This window comes from Thermobia domestica, chromosome 1 (assembly GCF_964235325.1).
Source record: "Thermobia domestica chromosome 1, izTheDome1.hap1.1, whole genome shotgun sequence".
Classification (NCBI taxonomy): domain Eukaryota; kingdom Metazoa; phylum Arthropoda; class Insecta; order Zygentoma; family Lepismatidae; genus Thermobia; species Thermobia domestica.
This window is the reverse complement of record NC_137454.1, coordinates 314654701-314673926: the sequence shown is the minus strand read 5'-3', so window position 1 is coordinate 314673926 and position 19226 is coordinate 314654701. Positions and strand designations below refer to the sequence as shown.

At 36.5% G+C, this 19226-nt stretch overlaps 1 protein-coding gene across 1 annotated transcript in view; it reads right to left on the bottom strand.

Moving 5' to 3' along the window:
- Nucleotides 1–5564: 5564 nt before the first annotated feature.
- The window catches only part of LOC145680715 (uncharacterized), a 30739-nt gene continuing 17077 nt past the window's right edge, over nucleotides 5565–19226 (bottom strand). Inside the window, exons 5-7 of the mRNA XM_081751652.1 lie at nucleotides 9158–9221; nucleotides 8002–8219; nucleotides 5565–5960 (exon numbers count right to left, since the gene is read on the bottom strand). Coding sequence (XP_081607778.1) covers nucleotides 5565–5960; nucleotides 8002–8219; nucleotides 9158–9221 — 678 coding nt within the window. The remainder of the gene's footprint in view (nucleotides 5961–8001; nucleotides 8220–9157; nucleotides 9222–19226) is intronic.

Here is a 19226-nt window from a genome sequence, read left to right as displayed (position 1 = left end):
ACCAAGTGTCAAGACGCTAATTGGCATGTAAATTATCCCAAAAATAGAAGATAAGCTAATAAAAACATTCATCATTTGTAGGAAGATGTTTGAAACAAAATTTCATGTTTGTGCTCTGTTCCATAACTCTTATATACTAATTATGTTTCGTTTGAATAAAAAGAAAAATATCAGGATATCAACTCGAAAAGATTTTCTGAAATAATAAGCTTATCTCACACGAAGTGACAGTTCCGGATAATATCTTCTAATGTAGAGATAATTATTTCTAATTTTTTAAAAATAGATATACAAAAATGGAAGTTTTATTTTACCAGGGTAAAGTGCACAGTGACTGAAGTTTAAATATAGTAACATTCAAAAAATGTTAATGTATTGTTATGATTTTTAAGTGGCGTCATTTATGATGACATGCCTTTCTATAATGTATTCATATTTCTACTCTAATCGTTCAGTCAATATATTGCAATAAGTCGTAACGTACACTTCTGATCATAGAAACCAAACAGCAAGTTTGAAAAAAAAAAAAAAAAAAAAAAAAAACTAGATCCTTACGTCCCTCAGATTTGTGCTTACAGGAAAATCTATTTTGCTTCTATTCTGCTAGAGAGTAACACGGCCGTTTACAGCAGAAATATTGAATATCTGGACCACCATCAAGTAAATATGTAATTGCCATATACAAAAAAGTCATACAATATGAAAGAAGGTCAAAGGAAATCATCATCTGGCATACTGGGTGATACAGAATTTATGCTTCTACAGACTGTAGATCACCAAGGTAACAGATATACGCAGATGGACAACCTCTAGAATTGTCTTCTTGGTGTAGTGATTACCGTAATGGAGTTGTATGCAAAACTTCATTTTAGCATAGGTTCGAATCTTTTTTTTACTTCAAATTATGTTTTTTTTTTTAAACAAAGAATCTGTGCTCTACTGCAAAGAGTATGGGTGTAAGAAAATTATAAATATTTCGCAGCTATATAATATAGTACATTGATGTTTGTTTGAATTACAAAATTGACGGAGAATTGGGGTAGCTCTATGAATGGAGACAAAGCTTTACAAACGTATTTCCCTAAATTGTTCCACATTTGATATCTTTAGTTAATTTCGACAAATGGTGCCGCGGTGGCTCAGTGGTAGAGCGTTCACCTCTGGTGCTTGGGGTCCCGGGTTCGATCCCAGCCCCCGCCAACTGAACTTTGTGGTGGACAAACACCGTGTGCGTGGGTTTTCTCGGGGTTCTCCCGTTTCCTCCCACTTTCTTCATTCCACCATTTCATTCATTTCTCATAATCACCGTCTCCTTTAGCCTAACCGGCATAACCGTGGGACGTAAAACTCAAAGATTTCATTTCATTTTTTAATTTCGACAATTTTCTAATGCAAGTATGATCATTTTTTTCTTTTTCTCACATGCAGTATGTAGTGAAATAATGTATTATATACACAACTAATATGGCACTCATTGAACAACATACTCCAAATAATAGACATTAATTTTAAATTGGAGATATTTCCCGCGCATCAACTACACACTAAATCCCTGTTTCAGTGCTCAACAGTCTTATCAACTGTCTCTCCTTGTTGAAATGTTCGTTATAAGTTCAGTTGCATCTGTCCAGAGGTTTGCTACACCAGCAAAAGCACTGGACACAATATAATGAAATTATAGCAGTCAGAGAAGAGGTACTTTGCTGTTGACTGTACCGTAAATCAGCCTCCCTTCTCATCTTGCTGAGGGGGGAAAAGCGCAGAGATAAATAAATGCAAATGAACTGAAGAAACAGACCACTTGGGGTCAGATGTGTCTGCCAGTAAGGCCTACCGCTCATTGGCGACAAAACAGTTGCCCAACTATCTCGTCGCTATCGCCTGCAGTCAGCAACTTCACGGAGACAAAACTGTTTTGTTACCACACCCTCACTCACTGGCGACGGCAACAAAAATGTTGCGAGCATTTGATATCACAATTTACATAGTCGGAAAACGGGACACTGTACGTAATCTCTGGTTTCGGGCTTCTAAAAAAAAAAACACCCATTCCAATGGTTAAATAAATAAATAAAATAAGATCCGCTTGAATAAATTTTTAAGTTCGCCTTTTGTACTAATTTCAGGAAGCTCAATCCAATATAACTAATTTTCTTAACATGTTCATCCATGGAGTCTGGAGAAAGATAAGCTCAAAATTGGGTGGATTGAGCGTCCTCAGATTAGTACAAAAGGTCTATTAGATATGTATCCTAGCGTGGGCACATTTATCATAGTCATGAAAGATAATTCTTTGTCCATTCACACTCGCAATAAGCGTGCACAAGTTTTCGGGTGTGTTGAAGTTCAAAGCGAATCCTGCGAATCATTTCTTCGACAGTGGGACACCCATCTGAAATGCGGAACTAAATAATTTGAAGAGATTAACAATGAGGGCGGGGGGGAAGGACTCAGACGACATAGCTATATAACATTATTAAAACGAGATCTTCTAAAAGGTTCTTCCAATTTTTAGAAAAAAAAACAACCTAAATACGCCAATGTTATCAAACTTATAAAGGTAGCGTGAATGAGTGACAATAATAATAATAATAATAATAATAATAATAATAATAATAATAATAATAATAATAATAATAATAATAATAGCATTCTAAATAACTATAATCCGAACAGGAACAATTAACATAATCAAAATATAACAATAGAAACAAAAATATAAAACGACTGCAAATACGAGGGTCACTACGAAAGTTTTGAGATGTGAAATAACTTACATACTTAAAATGAGTTTAACACTTACATTTTCTCAAAGTATTCACCATTACACTGTACACACTTTTGCATCCTCGAAAACAACTTTTGGAAGCAGTGTTGCTGGTCTTTTTCTTCAAGTGTTGAAAGTTCATTCTCGTCAGCCACTACAGGCTGCAAAATTTCTTCAGGGCTTCTTCAGGGCTGCAAAATTTCTTCCCACGCATGCGATCTTTGATCCTGGGGAACAGAAAAAAATCACACGGGTACAGGTCAGGGCTATACAGCAGATGAGTCATAAGTTTGACCTCCGTAGATTTTAGAAACTGAATTGTGATGTTGGCCGTGTGTGCGGATGTGTTGTCATGATGAAGCAGGATCCCACACAATCCAGTTCTTGGACGCCGTTCCCGAACCTTATGGAACACTTTTGTTTGGCAAACAGTGGTGTACCACTGAGCAGTAACAGTCCTTTGTTCTTCACGTGGAACAGTTGCAACATGGCCAGATTTGGAGAAGAAAGTTGCGACCATCTTCTTCCCCACACTTCGCGGTCGCTTCACTTTCGTGGGTGGATTTTCTCTGGAAAGATCCAAACTGTAGACTGGTGTTTATTTTCAGGGTCAAATTGATAGATCCAAGTCTCATCACCAGTAACAATGTCAGAGACGCATCCAGAATTGCCTCCATCAAATCTTGCAAGCATTTTTCCACACCATTCCACACGCATGCACTTCTGCTGTTTAGTCAAAGTGTGAGGCACCCAACGAGATTAAACCTTCCTGAGCCGAAGATGATCATGAATAATATTTGTTACTGCTGGCGATCCAATGTTCACTGTAGATTCAATGTCCTTGAAAGTTGTTGGAGGATTTTCTCGAATCATTTGTTCCACAGCGGCAATGTTTTCATCTGACACAGCTGTTGCCGGACGTCCAGCTCTCTCTTCATCTTTAAGCGATGTCCTGCCTCTTCTGCATTCCAAACCACCGAAAAATTGTAGCACGGGAAGGAGCAAAGTCCCCAAATGCCCCCTGCAAACGGTGAAGGCTTTGTGTCTCGTTCAAACTTCTTTTGAAATCGTAAAGGGTCTTTGCCCAAAAATGTTCCCTTTCGAGCTCCATTTTAGACAGCCGAATAATGCTCACATCAACAAACAAGTGAAGGCGATACGGCCACGCCGATAAGCGAGGCGAGTTGAAACTTGCTTCGCTTCTTCGCTCTGGATACCACTACTGAACGCAATTGTTGGAATTCAAATACTGTGACACAACAATGCGTATCTCAAAACTTTCGTAGTGACCCTCGTAATTAACAAAACGAAACTTTGCTGCAATCCGACAACACTGTATCATGACTATACTCTCAGATGTTCTGTATATAGCAATAAAATAAAATTTTTTGGCTTTCCTTGTTCTTCCCGCGTACTCTTAATGTTTTAAATTCATTTTATGCTGTACAGTTGATTTTTTTCACATTTGAAGTATAAAAAAAATTGAAAATGATAATTTTATCTGTATTTTTTTCTAGTAGTGGGAACTCAATAAACATAGTAGTGTGCAGTATGACAGCGATATGTAATTGTCAAATAATTTACCTACCTGTGTTATTTTTACTTGGGTGGAAAGCTCATTCTAATTTCTTACAACAGCGGAACACATTTTCTTCTACAATTTCTTCTTTAAATTGATATCTGAATATTCTTGCAAACTTTTTTTTATTTATATATATAAAACGCTGGGCGTTTCTCTATTTCCACCATGAATTTTTCATTGTCTTCATCACTAGTTAAAGACATACACGAATTAGCTTCCATTGCGAACACTTCTTTCCACGCGCTACACACCGAACTATTATGTTCTTTTTTTTTTTTTTTTTTTTTTTAAATCTGCTCGGAGGTACTTCGGCAACTTTTCTGTCGCCGTTGCCGCAGTGAGCGGACTCCAATAAGACTCAATGCATTTTTAGATGTTGCGCAACTATTCCGTCGCCGAGCTGCTGCTCTGCTGTCAGCCTGATTGGCGACACCTCGGCAACTTTTCTGTCGCTGTTGCTCAATGAGTGGATTCCCATAAGACTCAATGCGTTTAGCCAAAGCAACAAGATAGTTGCCGGACAAAATGTTGCCAGTGAGCGGTAGGCCTAAGACATCAAACTGTGCAAAAACAAGGGAGAATGAATGCTTAAAAACATAATAAGGATCTGAATGTTCTTCAGAATATTTCTCTTCTAGTTTTTTAAATGAATCAATGCACAAAGCTTTTTTTCTCGTCACGGTTGATTCATCCAGTCAGTAGTACCATCACAAATGACTTTCTCTACACATGGAAGAATCAAAAACATAGTTGAGTGCTACAGCTCTTTATTAGGGGGGACGATATAAGCAAGAACTTTGTGTTCATTCATCATATGTGCATGATAGTATATTACTCTTCACTTTAGAAGTTAGTACAACTATTCTATCATGTATGACGCCACTTGCATCACAGTTAAGATGAGAAATATTTACGAATAGTGGTCAGAAAGGGTAAATTAATGACTGTATTCAAACTAAGAAATCATTATTTATAAATAGTAAATTAGAACTAACATTTCATAGATAATTTTAAGTATAGAAAGAACATTTATGTATGTAAAATTATTTCCTACATTAGAAACCTTAAAATGAGCTCTTATAGTAGAAAATTTAATTTTACTTAAACTGCCTTTTAGTACAAGGGTTTAAAAAGTAAGAATACATCAAGTGCTAAAATATGTAAAAGCTCTATTTACAGATTTATACATCAAACATTTAATGGAAGCTAACAAGATTATTCGCACCAGTTCAAGATAGGACAGATTTGATTCCACAAGCCTTCGACATCGATTCCTTCTGATTCCAGAGTAGAGATGAGATCTTGGGTCTCAGGGAGATTTCGGACAGCCTGAACGACTTCGTTGATTTCTGGGGAGGACAGACGAGTGAAAAGTTCACCAACGCATTCGTCGGTGGCCAACAATTGGACGACAACGGACAACAGCTCATCGATAGGAATAAAGGTAGCCAATTGTTCAAACCAGCTTTGGAGACTCTTGGAAATCTTGTGACGCGATTGACGGGGAACAGCGGCACTGCCGGGAGTGATGGTTGGCAGTCCAAGGATGCCCAAGATTTCATTGATGATGCCGTAAATGTCAACGTTAGAATCAGCAATCCAGTCAATCAACTGCAAACAATAATTAGATAAAAAGGTAAGTTTATTGAGAATATATCCAGTGTTACATAAATGAGTCCACAATATTTTGGGGACATATTCCTCACATCAGAATAAGAAAGAAGTTCGTATGAGCCTGTTCTCAAAACTGGATAGTTTCGGAGTGCAGAAAATGTGAAATAAGTAAACTTTAAAAGTTTATAGCTAAACTACTATGGGAGATATCGTAGTTGGGTCAAGACATCACTGAGGAACTAGTATGTTAACTATCCAAATATCCATCTTTCAGAACCTCCGGTACTTGCACGATCATTTTTAGAGAGGTTTTTTGGGAGTACTTGATCACTCTCCACCTACCTCTCTAAAAATTGGTGTACAAGTACTGGAGCATTTTTAAACCGTGGATATTTGGATAGTTCACATACCAGTTCTTCAGTGATGTCTTCACCCAACTACGATAGATCCCATAGTAGTGGATCTATAAACTTTTAAAGTTCACTTATTTTACGTTTTCTGCACCTATAACTCCGAAACTATCTACTTTTGAGAACAGGCTCATATGAACTTCTTTCTTATTCTGATGTGAGGAATATGTCCTCAAAATATTGTGGACGCATTTATGTAATACCCTATACGTATATATAGGGTGTTAATGAACTATACTGACAAACTTTCAGAGGGGATTCCTCACATCAAAATAACAGAAAAAGTTCATATAGACCTATGGCGAAAAGTGCATAGTTTCAGAGCTAGGGCTGTCCAAAATCGCAAAAAAGCCAAATTTCAAGAGGCCCTATTTCGAATTCGAGAGACTGTGGATCGTGGTCCTTATAAGCGTAAACGAAGTCACGCATACGCAATCCAAAAATGCATATTTCATTAATGTTCATCAGGTGCACAGATTATTCCCTGCAGGGTGAAATTCCCAGACATACCATCAACCGAATTTTTTGATATGCTCTGACTTTATGATTGGTCCAAACTCCAAAGTAGGCAAACGATAAGCTTTGATAGTAGTGAACACGGAATCCTTTGGTGCGATGTCAGAAGTATTAAGGATCGTCAGCAGCACGATCTCTCGTACTTGGGAAAACGCATGGTGCTTTGTTTTCTTTCATGCAATTATAAATGAAGAAAACGTGAAATATACCGTGACGAAATACATATCATCACACGTTATTCCGAACACAAAGAAACATGGAGCTGCCAGTTTCTAACACTTCTGCCTTCCCTCCGAAGCACTGGATGTCCATCGTTGTCAAGGTTTATCTTCTGCCTATTTTGGACCATTCTTGAAATCATGGTATAACTGAAAACTCTATTGAAAACATATCCGAGAATTACACCCTGTAGGGAATGCCCTCTACTCCTATTGACAATTGATGAAATATGCATTTTTGGATTGTATATGCCTGGCTTCCTTTATGTTGATAAAAACCACCATCCACAGTTCCTAAAGTTCGAAATAGGGCCTATTGAAATTTGGCTTTTTACCGATTTTGGAGAGCCCTAGCTCTGAAACTATGCACTTTTCGCCATATGCCCATATGAATTTTTTCTCTTATTTTGATGTGAGGAATCACCTCTTACAGTTTGTCGGTAGAGTTCATAAACACCTTGTATATATATATATATATATATATATATATATATATATATATATATATATATATATATATATATATATATGAATGTAGCTCTATCTCCGGGAATAGAGTAAAACCTCTCTATTAATTACTAACAATTCAGTGCACGTTTTTCTCCATAATAGGCTAAGAATGCATTACTAAAGTAATTTTGTATATAAGTTAATCAAACTATTATTAAATTAAATTAAATTTGGGAACGGTAGTAGACAAATTCGGTTATCCAATGATTTATTTTACAGTAAACCTGTAATATACTCTAATACTAAAATCACACGTGAAGGGAGAATGTAATGTTAGAAGGTGTTAAAGCTTTGAAACGAACATAAAATTATATTGAGTTTGATTTTTTGATCTGGCCTCAAACATGTTACATAGAGCAGTATGCAATAAAATAGTACACTCACATCTCTGACTTGTTGGTAGGTGTAGATAGTGTCCAGGATAGTTCTGAAATCCTCGCTCTGCAGGTAGGCAAGGACTCTCTGGCCATCAGGATCATTCTGGAAACTGTCCTGGAGGAATGCGACGAGGCCATCGATGTTAACAGTTTGCTCTATTTGCTGGAGCGCTGAGGCCAAGTCACAGGCTTGTTGTGGGAGTTCGAGACGGAAAAACTTGGCAGCTAAAAGAAAGAAATAACAATTTTACTATGGCTTTGTCTTGTTGTAGCACATTCCTTCTTCAATTATATCAACATTCATCATTCTTCGTATGAGAGAAGCAGGGCCGGATTAAGGGAGGGGCTTAAGGGGGCTATAGCCCCGGGCCTCAAGGTAGACAGGGGCCCCCACTCTGATCAACTCTCAACTGTCTATCTAAAAGGAGTCATGAAGATACAATCATCACCATAAAATAAAATATGGCCAAAAATATGAAACATATTCCCTCAATTTTCCTACTGTACTTTCACAGAAATATATTAGGTGAAGTCTGCATGTGCCACATATTTTTCTAGTCCCGGTCCTCCAGATAGATTAAGAGTCTTCATCCCGGCGAAATTAAAATACCGCTAATTTTACAGTAATTATGTGATATCTTCAAATAGATAAAAGGTAATCGAAATGTGAAACAAGAGCGCCCTAGACAATATTATTTTACATGAGAAACCGTTATCACGACTCACTTATCTGCTTTCGATTTCGAGCCATTTTGAAAATCGGCATTTATTTTCGCGTTTCCAAACAGCTGAAAACGGAAAGCCACTAGGTGACTTGTGATAACGGTACCTCACGCAAAATAATATTGTCTAGGGCGCTCTTGTTCCATATTTCAATTATCTTTTATCTATTTGAAGATATCACATAATTACTGTAAAATTAGCGGTATTTTAATTTCGCCGGGATGAAGACTTTTAATCCAGCCCTGGAGAGAAGTTTGCGAATCAGTATAATAATGCTTTCTTTTCCGGCTAGAATTTACTGTTTGAAGAAAAAATAGTTACAATTCTTTGCTCTATATTTAAATATATCGGTTTAAAAGTTTCCTGGTGAGAAATTAATAAGTAACGAAACATAACTGTTATCAGTTTGTGTTTTGTCAACATGGTTCATTTATACATACCTCTTGGTGTCAGTCCACCAAAAGCAAGGCCGAAAAGAGCGAGGAAAACAAAGGCAGACTTCATCTGGAAAGAAAAGCGAAACTTCATATTAACATCGGTATTAGTTATATACTTCTCTTAAATAATAATAATACATTTATGTTTGCATGATAGAATTTACAAAGATAATGATTGAATGTATTTGAATGCATAAAAAGCAGCAATGGATAAGAAGCAACAAAAGTAAATTTATTATTTAACTTAATTAATAACATTTAACCTTTTTAAATTTGATTGTACCTAGGTATATATGATAGGGCAGTATCTTCATTATGCGATTTAAAAAGGTGCTAATAACGCTTTTTACTTCGTTTTTTTACAAGCCTGGATGCATTGTAAAATGCGTTACGTATGGTTTCACGCTTTTATGAGTCGAGACATAGGGGGTGATGACGTCATAACTTAAACACGAATCTTTTGTTAGGCCTGTTTCTATTATTTTTTAGCGGGCTTACTTTTGCATCTAGAAGATTGAAATTTGCACATACATTCAGAGTAGTGTTGTAAATAGAAAAAAACCGTTCGTATTTTTTCAGAAATGTACGTTTTTTAGAAAAAAAAACATTGCCTCTCGTTTTTTTCTAAGTTTCGTTTTTTTTTCAAATTGTCATTTCTAATGCATCTTACGTCTATTTAAGTATTAAATATTTTTATGTAGGTATAATCACCGTAAAGTGCAACATAAATTAAACGCTGGATACTGATACGCTACAAATATTTTACAATTTACATGAATACCATACCTATTAACAATTCGGGTTTCAGCAGTTTTCACAATATCAACTAAGAAATAAAAGTAGAAATGAAATTTTGTTTTTTCGTAAAAGCAGGCCTTTAATAAGTACGAAAATAATGTCACGAACAATATAAAATTCAAATAACTTGTCTAAAGGTAAAAACTAATACTAATTCGCCTAATAGTATTTTTCTAAATGCCATATATAAATAATTTGTCGACTAGATATATATGATATGCAGAGCCGGCTCTACCATATATGCAACACGTGCATTTGCGTGGAGCGGCAAGTTTGGATGGTCCGGTAAAATCTGTCATAAGTATATTATTTAAATTAAATATTTCTTGTTGGAAACAGACTTCATGATGATGGTAGTTACACTTACTAAGCTGACCTTCTATTTGAATACTACATCATAAATTATGTTTAGGTTGCATTAGTTTAAGGCCACATGGACAATGCTAAAGCAAATGGTTGAATAAATCCGAGCACAAATTGCTTGATTGTTGCCAAATGCAAGAATTCAGTTCTCGAATAGTAGTGAATATCTGTTCCATTTAGTAAGTTATCACAGTTTTGATATGACAACTAGTCTTGTTTTTGTCAGAAACAAGTTCCTTAGCATTGAAGATAGAAAAGTTTTTAAAAAAATGTTAACAGATATTGAAGAGAAATCAAGAAATAAAGATAAAAGAGCTAGTTGCACGGGAATTGCAAACTGATACATTGAGATTGAAGCTCGATAGTGAATTCTATAAAAAGGATTACCATCTTTCCTCTGCAGGTGTGTTTGCTTTATCTTTCACTAACGTAATAGATTAATATTTTTTTTAAAAAAAAAAAAAAAAAAAGACACAACGGGATTCCTTTTTAGTAAGTATTTAAGCCTTTCTGAGTGCAACTGCACTTACCCTCACCTTTGTTGTTCATTCTGGAGTAGCATACTTAAAACCATGACTTTTAAGATTTGTTCTTTCTGGAGAAAGGGGGAGGCGGCAAATTATGCCATTGCATGGGGCGACAAATTGACTAGGACCGGCCCTGATGATATGTATATAAAAGACATAAATATAGGATGACACAGTTTGAAGTAATGCAGGGTGTTTCAAAATTAATATTAGGGTTTTGAAACTTTGTAGTACGTATCTATTACAATTAACTTACAATTATAAATATTATATCTAATGAAAGAGCAACTCAAACAGTTTTGTACGCACGCATGTACATGCATTGTTTCTTCTGTCTGCCGTTAGAAAGAGCAAGCAGCAAAGATGTAGACTAGAGAGCAGAAAGTTTTTTTGTGTTTTAATAAAGACTGAATCTGTACAGTGCAACTGTCTGTGTGAAGAATATTAAGGAGACGCTTGCAACTACGTCCTTATCGTTTGCAGTTGCTACAGGTCTAAAGCCTACAGACTACGGTTTACGTGCCAATTTCGCAAGTGAAATATTGCTGCATAACAATGAAGATTTTCTGGATCGTGTCGTCTTCAGTGATAAATCGACATTTCACCTAAGAGCTAATGTGAACACTCATAATGTTTGTATCTGGCCGTCAGCAAATCCTCAGGAGATGGTACACTTGAAACGAGACTCCCCTAAATTGAATGTGCTTTGTGCCATATGGCGGAAAGTTTATGGGCCTTTCTCGCCTATCGACTAGATGTGTGCCGTGTGATGAATGAATCTCACATTGAACACTTGTAGCAAAGACTGTTTGAAGTGCTCTTTTACTTGATGCATTGCTTATAATTGTACGTAAAATGTAATAAGTACTACGAAGACTTAAAATCCCAAAATTCATTTTGAAACACCCTGCATTTCTCACCAACAGTGTTGGAACTAAGATGTAAAAAGGAGAGAAAATTTTCCTTATAAAGTTATTGTTTACAACAACGATATTATTATTAGTCGAGACTATAACTACAACAACAACACGAGTTAGTAGTCAAAAAAATGTAATCAAATGTATACTCGGTGGCCCAGGTAGCCAAAGTGGCACACACGGGTGTGTCATTTGTTTAATCCGCTCCTGTGTGGACACTAATTAAGATATCGGGATATTATTCTTGCAAAATATGGTTGGACTATAGTTTATCATATTAATTTTTTTCTCTTGGTGTCGAAGTTCCTTCTCAAATTTCACCCCAGACAAAAATTCGAAAATTTTTTAATTTCGAATTTCCTTTACTTCTTTTTTCCCTGTAGCTTCCTTCGTTGTAGAAAGATCTCCTTATGCTTGCCAGGTAGATACCTCGGATGGATACCTAACTGTTGACATCATTTGAACGGGCCTGCGCGCAGTGTTGCCAATTAGGGAAATTAAAATTTTCCTAAATTTGGGGAAAAAAATAGAGATTTTTGTTTATAAATCCGTACTTATACGTCCGAGTGCAAGTCAACATACGCCAATCGAACATTTGTCCTTACTTAACAAACGCAAGTACAGATTGTTACAATGGGATAATTAGGGAACGCACGAAAAATTCGTATTTAGGTTCCAACCCTTGATTTTTCTAGTTTTTCACTACTTTTCTGTTTACAGTAATATATTTTTGGTAATTAGAAGTTTTGTTCCTTAAATATCGTCATAATACTTGTAGGATATATTAGTGGTGTACCAATGTTTAATTTAAGATAGTTTGCGTCTGTCTGGTAGCAGTGTTACCAGCTACAGAAAATTTTAATTCCAGATTTTAGGGGGAAAGTTTGGAAAAATTATCTGTTTCGTCTCTATTATTTCCCTCTTGTTGGCAATATCGGACCAAACGTACCAGTATCTGGAAGTCTCGTCTTTGCTCTACACAACGCACTATAGCAAGTTTCAATAGGATAATTAGGGGAAGTACAGTAGACCTTGTTCTCTAATTGGGAAGATAACTGTGATTTTTTTAAAGGTAGAATGAGATATTTTTTATTGACATGCTTACTTTATTAGATATCGTCACAATACTTGTAGGATATATTAGAGGGACACCAAAGCTTATTTTAAGATAGTTTGTGTGTGTCTGATAGTAGTGTTGCCAGCTACAGAAAATTTTAATTCCAGATTTTAGGGCAAATTTTGAAAAAAAAAATCCCTTTTCTATTTCTATTATTTCCTTCTTGTTAGCTACATTCGAACAAACATACCAGTGTCTAACAGCCTCATCCTTAGCCTACACAGCGCACTATAAAAACTTTCACTAGAATAATTAGGGAAAGTACAGTTGAGGTTTATAATAAACCATGTTCTGTAAATGGTAAGAAAATGGTGAATTTCTGAGGTAGAATGAGATTTTTGTTTAAATTTCATGCTTACTTTGTTATATACTTGTAGGATATATTCTTGGAGTACTAAGAGCTATTTTCAGATAGTTTTCGTCTGTCTGATGGCAGTGTTTCCAGCCAAAACAATTAATTCCCGCCTTCAGGTGAAAAATTCGGAAAATTTCCCTTTTCCCCTCTATTATTACCCTCTTACTGGCTACATTGAAACAAACGTACCACTACCTGAAAGCTTCCTCTTTGCCCTACATAATGCACCATAAAAAGTTTCAATAGGATAATTAGAGAAGCTGTAGCCCCGGCATATTTGATTTTTGCTTGTGAGGCGTAAAAAGTGTCAAAATTTCATGTGTATGACAGAATTTTTTCTTTCCCTCTTTGGATGGAAGCAAGCGACTTCAGGATTTCACTGTACCTTGTCAACACACCAAAGATTTTTTTAGGCGACTTGAACCCATATAGCAGCAGTGGTACTAGATACAAAAAATTTTGAAATTCGGTTAGGGAATTTTTTGTAAATTTTCACCCCTACATTTCCCTCAATAATTTCCCACCCATTAGCAACACTGCAATGCAACTTACATCAAAAAATAGCCACATCCATTTTCTAAAAAACAAGGCCTTAACCATATCAATCGAATGAATGGCTTTTGAGCAATAAGTCACTAACTGGAAATGTAGGAAAACGCCAAAAATGACCTGAGGGCCGAAAGGAATAATCACACAATTTTGCTAGTATATAGGAGCAAAGAAACAAAATGTTTGTAAGTTACGAGGGCTTCGACTCAAGTTCTGTTGATTATTTCAATAATCTGCAACGTAAATCAATAAATAATAGTTGCCAGAAAAAAAACAGACATTTGAAAAAAACATGAAAAGAACGATGTTTTTTATTGAAAAAAAAACTTCACAGAAAAAAAACGTTTTTTTACAACACTAATTCAGAGCACCCCTTAACATTTTTCAGTTGATTTTGAAATCTGTACTTTAACACAGGAGGGATTTCAGAAGGGCTCAAAATTTGAAAAAAATCAGAAAGAATCACAATTTCTCTCAAAATTTTCCACGTCAGGGACATGATAGGGAAATGTAAATGGTACCATACCATTTGAAAGGCTGTTCTATTCTGAAGAGAATGAGGTACAAACCATGATCCTAGATGGATAATGCTCTAGCTGCTTGACTCAAAGTCTATAATTCACCTTCAAACAGCCAAAATTTGAAAGGGTTAAAAATCCAAAGATTTTCCCTCAGTATTGGTCCCAGTATGTCAGTAGCATTGTGAAATACATATAATTACAAGTTGTATTTGCATGAAGAGCATGTCTGTTACCATTAGGAAAAGACAGACTACAATATGCTAGTTAAAGGTGAATTTTGTATATATACTGTGGTGTGTACTACATAAATGAATATTAATTTCTTCCAGCGATGTAAGAATTGTCAGTTACTATTGGAAACAATTGATATACAATTTAGCGCCACAAAAGTTCGTTTTTTTTCGATTTTCTCGAAAAATACAAATGAAAACACAGACTAGAATACATATAGACGAGCAAATTTCTATATGCGCTATTGAAATCAGTTTGGATTGTCTGCACAGCAAAAGAATCAAGGTGCATTTCGCCAGCCCCCCCCCCCCTTGGAGTTTCGAAAGAAAACCTATGAAATCGTTTGTGCTACGTTTGTGCCGGAATGTACCGCAAAAATTTTCGTTTGTACCACTTCCGGTACGAAGTTATAAGAGTTCTAAAGTGTGGGACTGGGAAACGGCAGCCCCCCACCTTGGAATTTCGAAACAAAACCTATGCCAATCGTTTGTGCTACGTTTGTGCCGGAATGTACCGCAAAGATTTTCGTGTGTACCACTTCCGGTACGAAGTTATAAGAGTTTTAAAGTGGGGGGGACTGGGGAAACGGAAACCTCCAACCTTGGAATTTCGAAACAAAAACTATGCCAATCGTTTGTGCTACGATTGTGCCGAAATGTACCGCAAAATTTTTCGTTTTTACCACTTCCGGTGCAACGTTATAAGAGTTTTAAAGTGGGGACTGGGGAAACGGCAACATCCAACCTTGGAATTACGAAACGAAACCTATGCCAATCGTTTGTGCTACGTTTGTGCCGGAATGTACCGCAAAAATTTCGTTTGTGCCACTTCCGGTACGAAGTTATAAGAGTTTTAAAGTGAGAGGGGGCTGGGGAAACGGAAGCCTCCAACCTTGGAATTTCGAAACAAAACCTATGCCAATCATTTGTGCTACGTTTGTGCCGGAATGTACCGCAAAAATTTTCGTTTGTACCACTTCCGGTACGAAGTTATAAAGTTTTAAAGTGGGGGACTGCAGAAACGGCAGCCTCCAACCTTGGAATTTCGAAACAAAATCTATGCCAATCGTTTGTGACGAAAGGTACCTCAAAAATTTTCGTTTTACCACTTCCGGTGCAACGTTATAAGAATTTTAAAGTAGGGGCTGGAGAAACGGCAGCCTTCAACCTTGGAATTTCGAAACAAAACCTATGCCAATTGTTTGTGCCGGAACGTACAGCAAAAATTTTCGTTTGGGCCGGTACGGAGCTATGAGAGTTTTAAAGTGGGGAGCTGGGGAAACAGCAGCTCCCCACCGTGGAATTTCGAAACAAATCCTACGCCAATCGTTTGTGCTACGTTTATGCCGGAAAGTACCACAAAAATTTTCGTTTGTGCCACTTCCGGTACGAAGTTGTAGGAGTTTTAAAGTGGGGGCTGTGGAAACGGCAGCCAACAACTTTGGAATTTCGAAACAAAAGCTATGCCAATCGTTTGTGCTACGTTTGTGCCGGAATGTATAGGAAAAATTTTCGTTTGTACCGCTTCCGTTAAAAAAGTATAGAAGTTTTAAAGTGAGGAGCTGTGGAGACTGCATCCTTCTAGTTATGGCATATGTTTTATTTCGAAATTCAATGGTGGGAGCCTGTGAAATCGGCAGCCCCATAGATTAAAACTCCCTTATCTTTATACCGGAAGGGACACAAGTGAATTTTTTTGCTGTACGTTCCGGTACTAACATGGTAAATAGGATTGACATAAGATTTGTTTGGTAACTCAATGGGGAGGAGGGCTGTGGAAACGGCAGCTTCCTAGTTTAAAACTTTTATAACTTTGTACCGGAAGTGGTACAAACGAAGATTTTTACGGTACATTCCAGAAATAACGTAGTACAAACGATTGTCATAGGTTTTGTTTCAAAATTCCAAGATGGCGGGCTGTGGAAACGGCAGCTCCCTAGTTAAAACTTCTACGTCTTTTTGACAGAAGTGGTACAAGCAAAAGTTTTACAGTACATTCCGTTACAAACGTAGTACAAACGATTGGGAAAATCTACAATTTTGGAAATTGAAAGGGGAAGTTTCCGTTTCTACAGCTCAGACTTTTAAACTCTTATACTTTTGTAACGGTGCTGGTACAAACGATTTTTTTTTGCGGTACATTCCGGTAAAAACGTACCATAAACGATTGACATAGTCTTATCTCGAAATTCCAAGGTGGAGGGTTCTGGAAACGGCAGCCCCCTAGTTAAAACTGTCATACTTTTGTACTGGAAGTGATACAAACAAAAATGTTTGCGATACATTCCGATACAAACGTTGTGCAAACGATTGGCATAGGTGTTGTTTCGAAATTCCAAGGTTGGAGACTGCCGTTTCCCCAGGCCTCCCACTTTAAAACTCTTATAACTTCGTACCGGAATGGTACAAACGAAAATTTTTGCGGTACATTCCGGCACAAACGTAGCACAAACGATTGGTATAGGTTTTGTTTCGAAACTCCAAGGTGGGGGGGCTGGCGAAATGCACCTAAAGAATCAGTCAACGCTATCGGTGGGCGAGATCACTGTCATCGTGTGTGGTAGGGATGGCCAAAAATTTTCGGATCCGGATATCCCGGATCCAGTGAGATCCGGATCCGGATCTCGGATCTGGATCCGAAACTCGGATCTCGGATCTGGATCCGAAACTCGGATCTCGGATCTGGATCCGAAATGCGGATCTCTTATCTGGGTCCGGATCTCGGATCTCGGATCTGGTTCCGGATCTCGGATCTGGATCCGAAATTCGAATCTCAGATCTTGATTCGTATCCAAACCTGCATCTGAAATTGTGATGATAAAATTGAATATCTAAAATTCGTCAAAACTTTTTTCAGATTCTCTAATATAGTAGATTGCTGTGCTTTTAAATGTTTCCATAACACGTTTGTGCTACCTTTGTTCTTTATTTTATTTTGACCTTGCAATATTTACATCGAAGTCTCTTTAGTAAAATATTTTCAAGTTTGCCTTCTTCCCATTTCAGAGTATACTGAATTGTCTGAAAACTGATCTAAATGGTAACAAATTCTTCTGTTTAGCTCCTCTTCGAAACTTAATGTTAAATTCACATTGAAAATATTTATTTTATTCTTAGCAAATAAACTTTCTTATTTTCTCATATACAAATGAAATATCTTTTAGATAGACCCTTCTAATCGCAGGAATACTGGACAAAACCAACTCTTTATTAATAGTAGTTTCTGACTCACTAGAGTCCATCCATCAACAAACGTAATAATGAATATCTTTCACTTCGAAGGTACAGCAAAAAATATAGACTGGTTGGCGAGGAACAACAGTAGATTTGTAAACATACACACGAGAATTTCAGAAGAGCGATATGGTTGTGTAGTATTATTAGTATTAATAAAAGTGTTCGTTGTATGACTTTATTACCTAACTTATGGCTTGCCCTTCTGAGGTCAGGAGTTTGTTGGAGTAAATATAAAAGAGATTTCTATTATTTTTTCTTCACTCTCCAGGTTTCTTTAATCATACATTGCAGGACGTAACCAAAACATATCCATGCATCGTATCATTGAAGCGTTTTGTGTTTTGTATATTAAAGTGTTCAAAAATATTTAACATATTCGCATTTCTTCATGTGATCTCAGGTTTAATTCTCGGTGGAATATACATGAGAAAATTGAAAGCTGAAACAATATGAAAATAGTATATAAAAGTCAGGAAATTGATACTAAAACTTTAGCTATCTATTGGGACTGTAAGGCTGTAGTTAAATTAACCCACACGTTTCGTGAAGATATATTACGTCGTTATTGTTTGTTTACTATAAGCTACCAGATACATCCTCAGAGGCCACTTTACACTGTAGTAATCAACAGATGAAAACATTGGAAAAGGAATGGAAGGAAGGTTTCCAGAGCCTTAGATCAAGGTACTAACCTAGCATTTGCCCAGTATAACTGAGGAACAACCCTGGAAAATCCTCAGTCAGGATGGCTGGTCTCCGAATTCGAACCCGGTATTATCCAATTGCGAAGCAAGAATCCTAACAAGTAGCCTGAGCTCGCTCTGTATTATTATTATTATTATTTAATTAACGTGATGTTCTAAAATTAGTGCAAATTAAACCCCACTTTCTTTATTGCTGATGTTATAGTTAATAAGCCTACATGAGACATCAGTCCCCCATCAAGAAAGAATACTAGAACTGGAATTCAGGAAACGGGGATGAAGAGATTAATGAGGATGAGGAAACTATGTACGATGCAAAAACTGATAAATTATGACTTCATCACAGATATATTCACTTACGTCAATTAATATTTCTCTGATACAGGGCACTCTTACTTTCTATAGTGGTAGGAAAATGGCCCGCTCTTGTAAACGAACACACTAAGCATGTGCATATAGGCACAATGTCCGTGCGAAAGAAACATAGGTAAAACCTTAAAAAAATAGGGAAAGCAAGGGGAAAGTGATAAAACGCCATTCAGCTTAAAAAAAAAAAGCTAAAAATAACTAAACTTAGAGCTACGAAAGACGCGAGGCAAATTTTATCGAAAAGATTGTTTTTCCTTGTGATTAGTTGTGCTAACTATGAACATGAATTGAAAGAAAAACAAGTAGCTAGCTCTGAATTTCGCAAACTGGTTGAAAAGAAAATATTGGATAAAATTTAATAATAAAGAAGGCATTTATGATAATT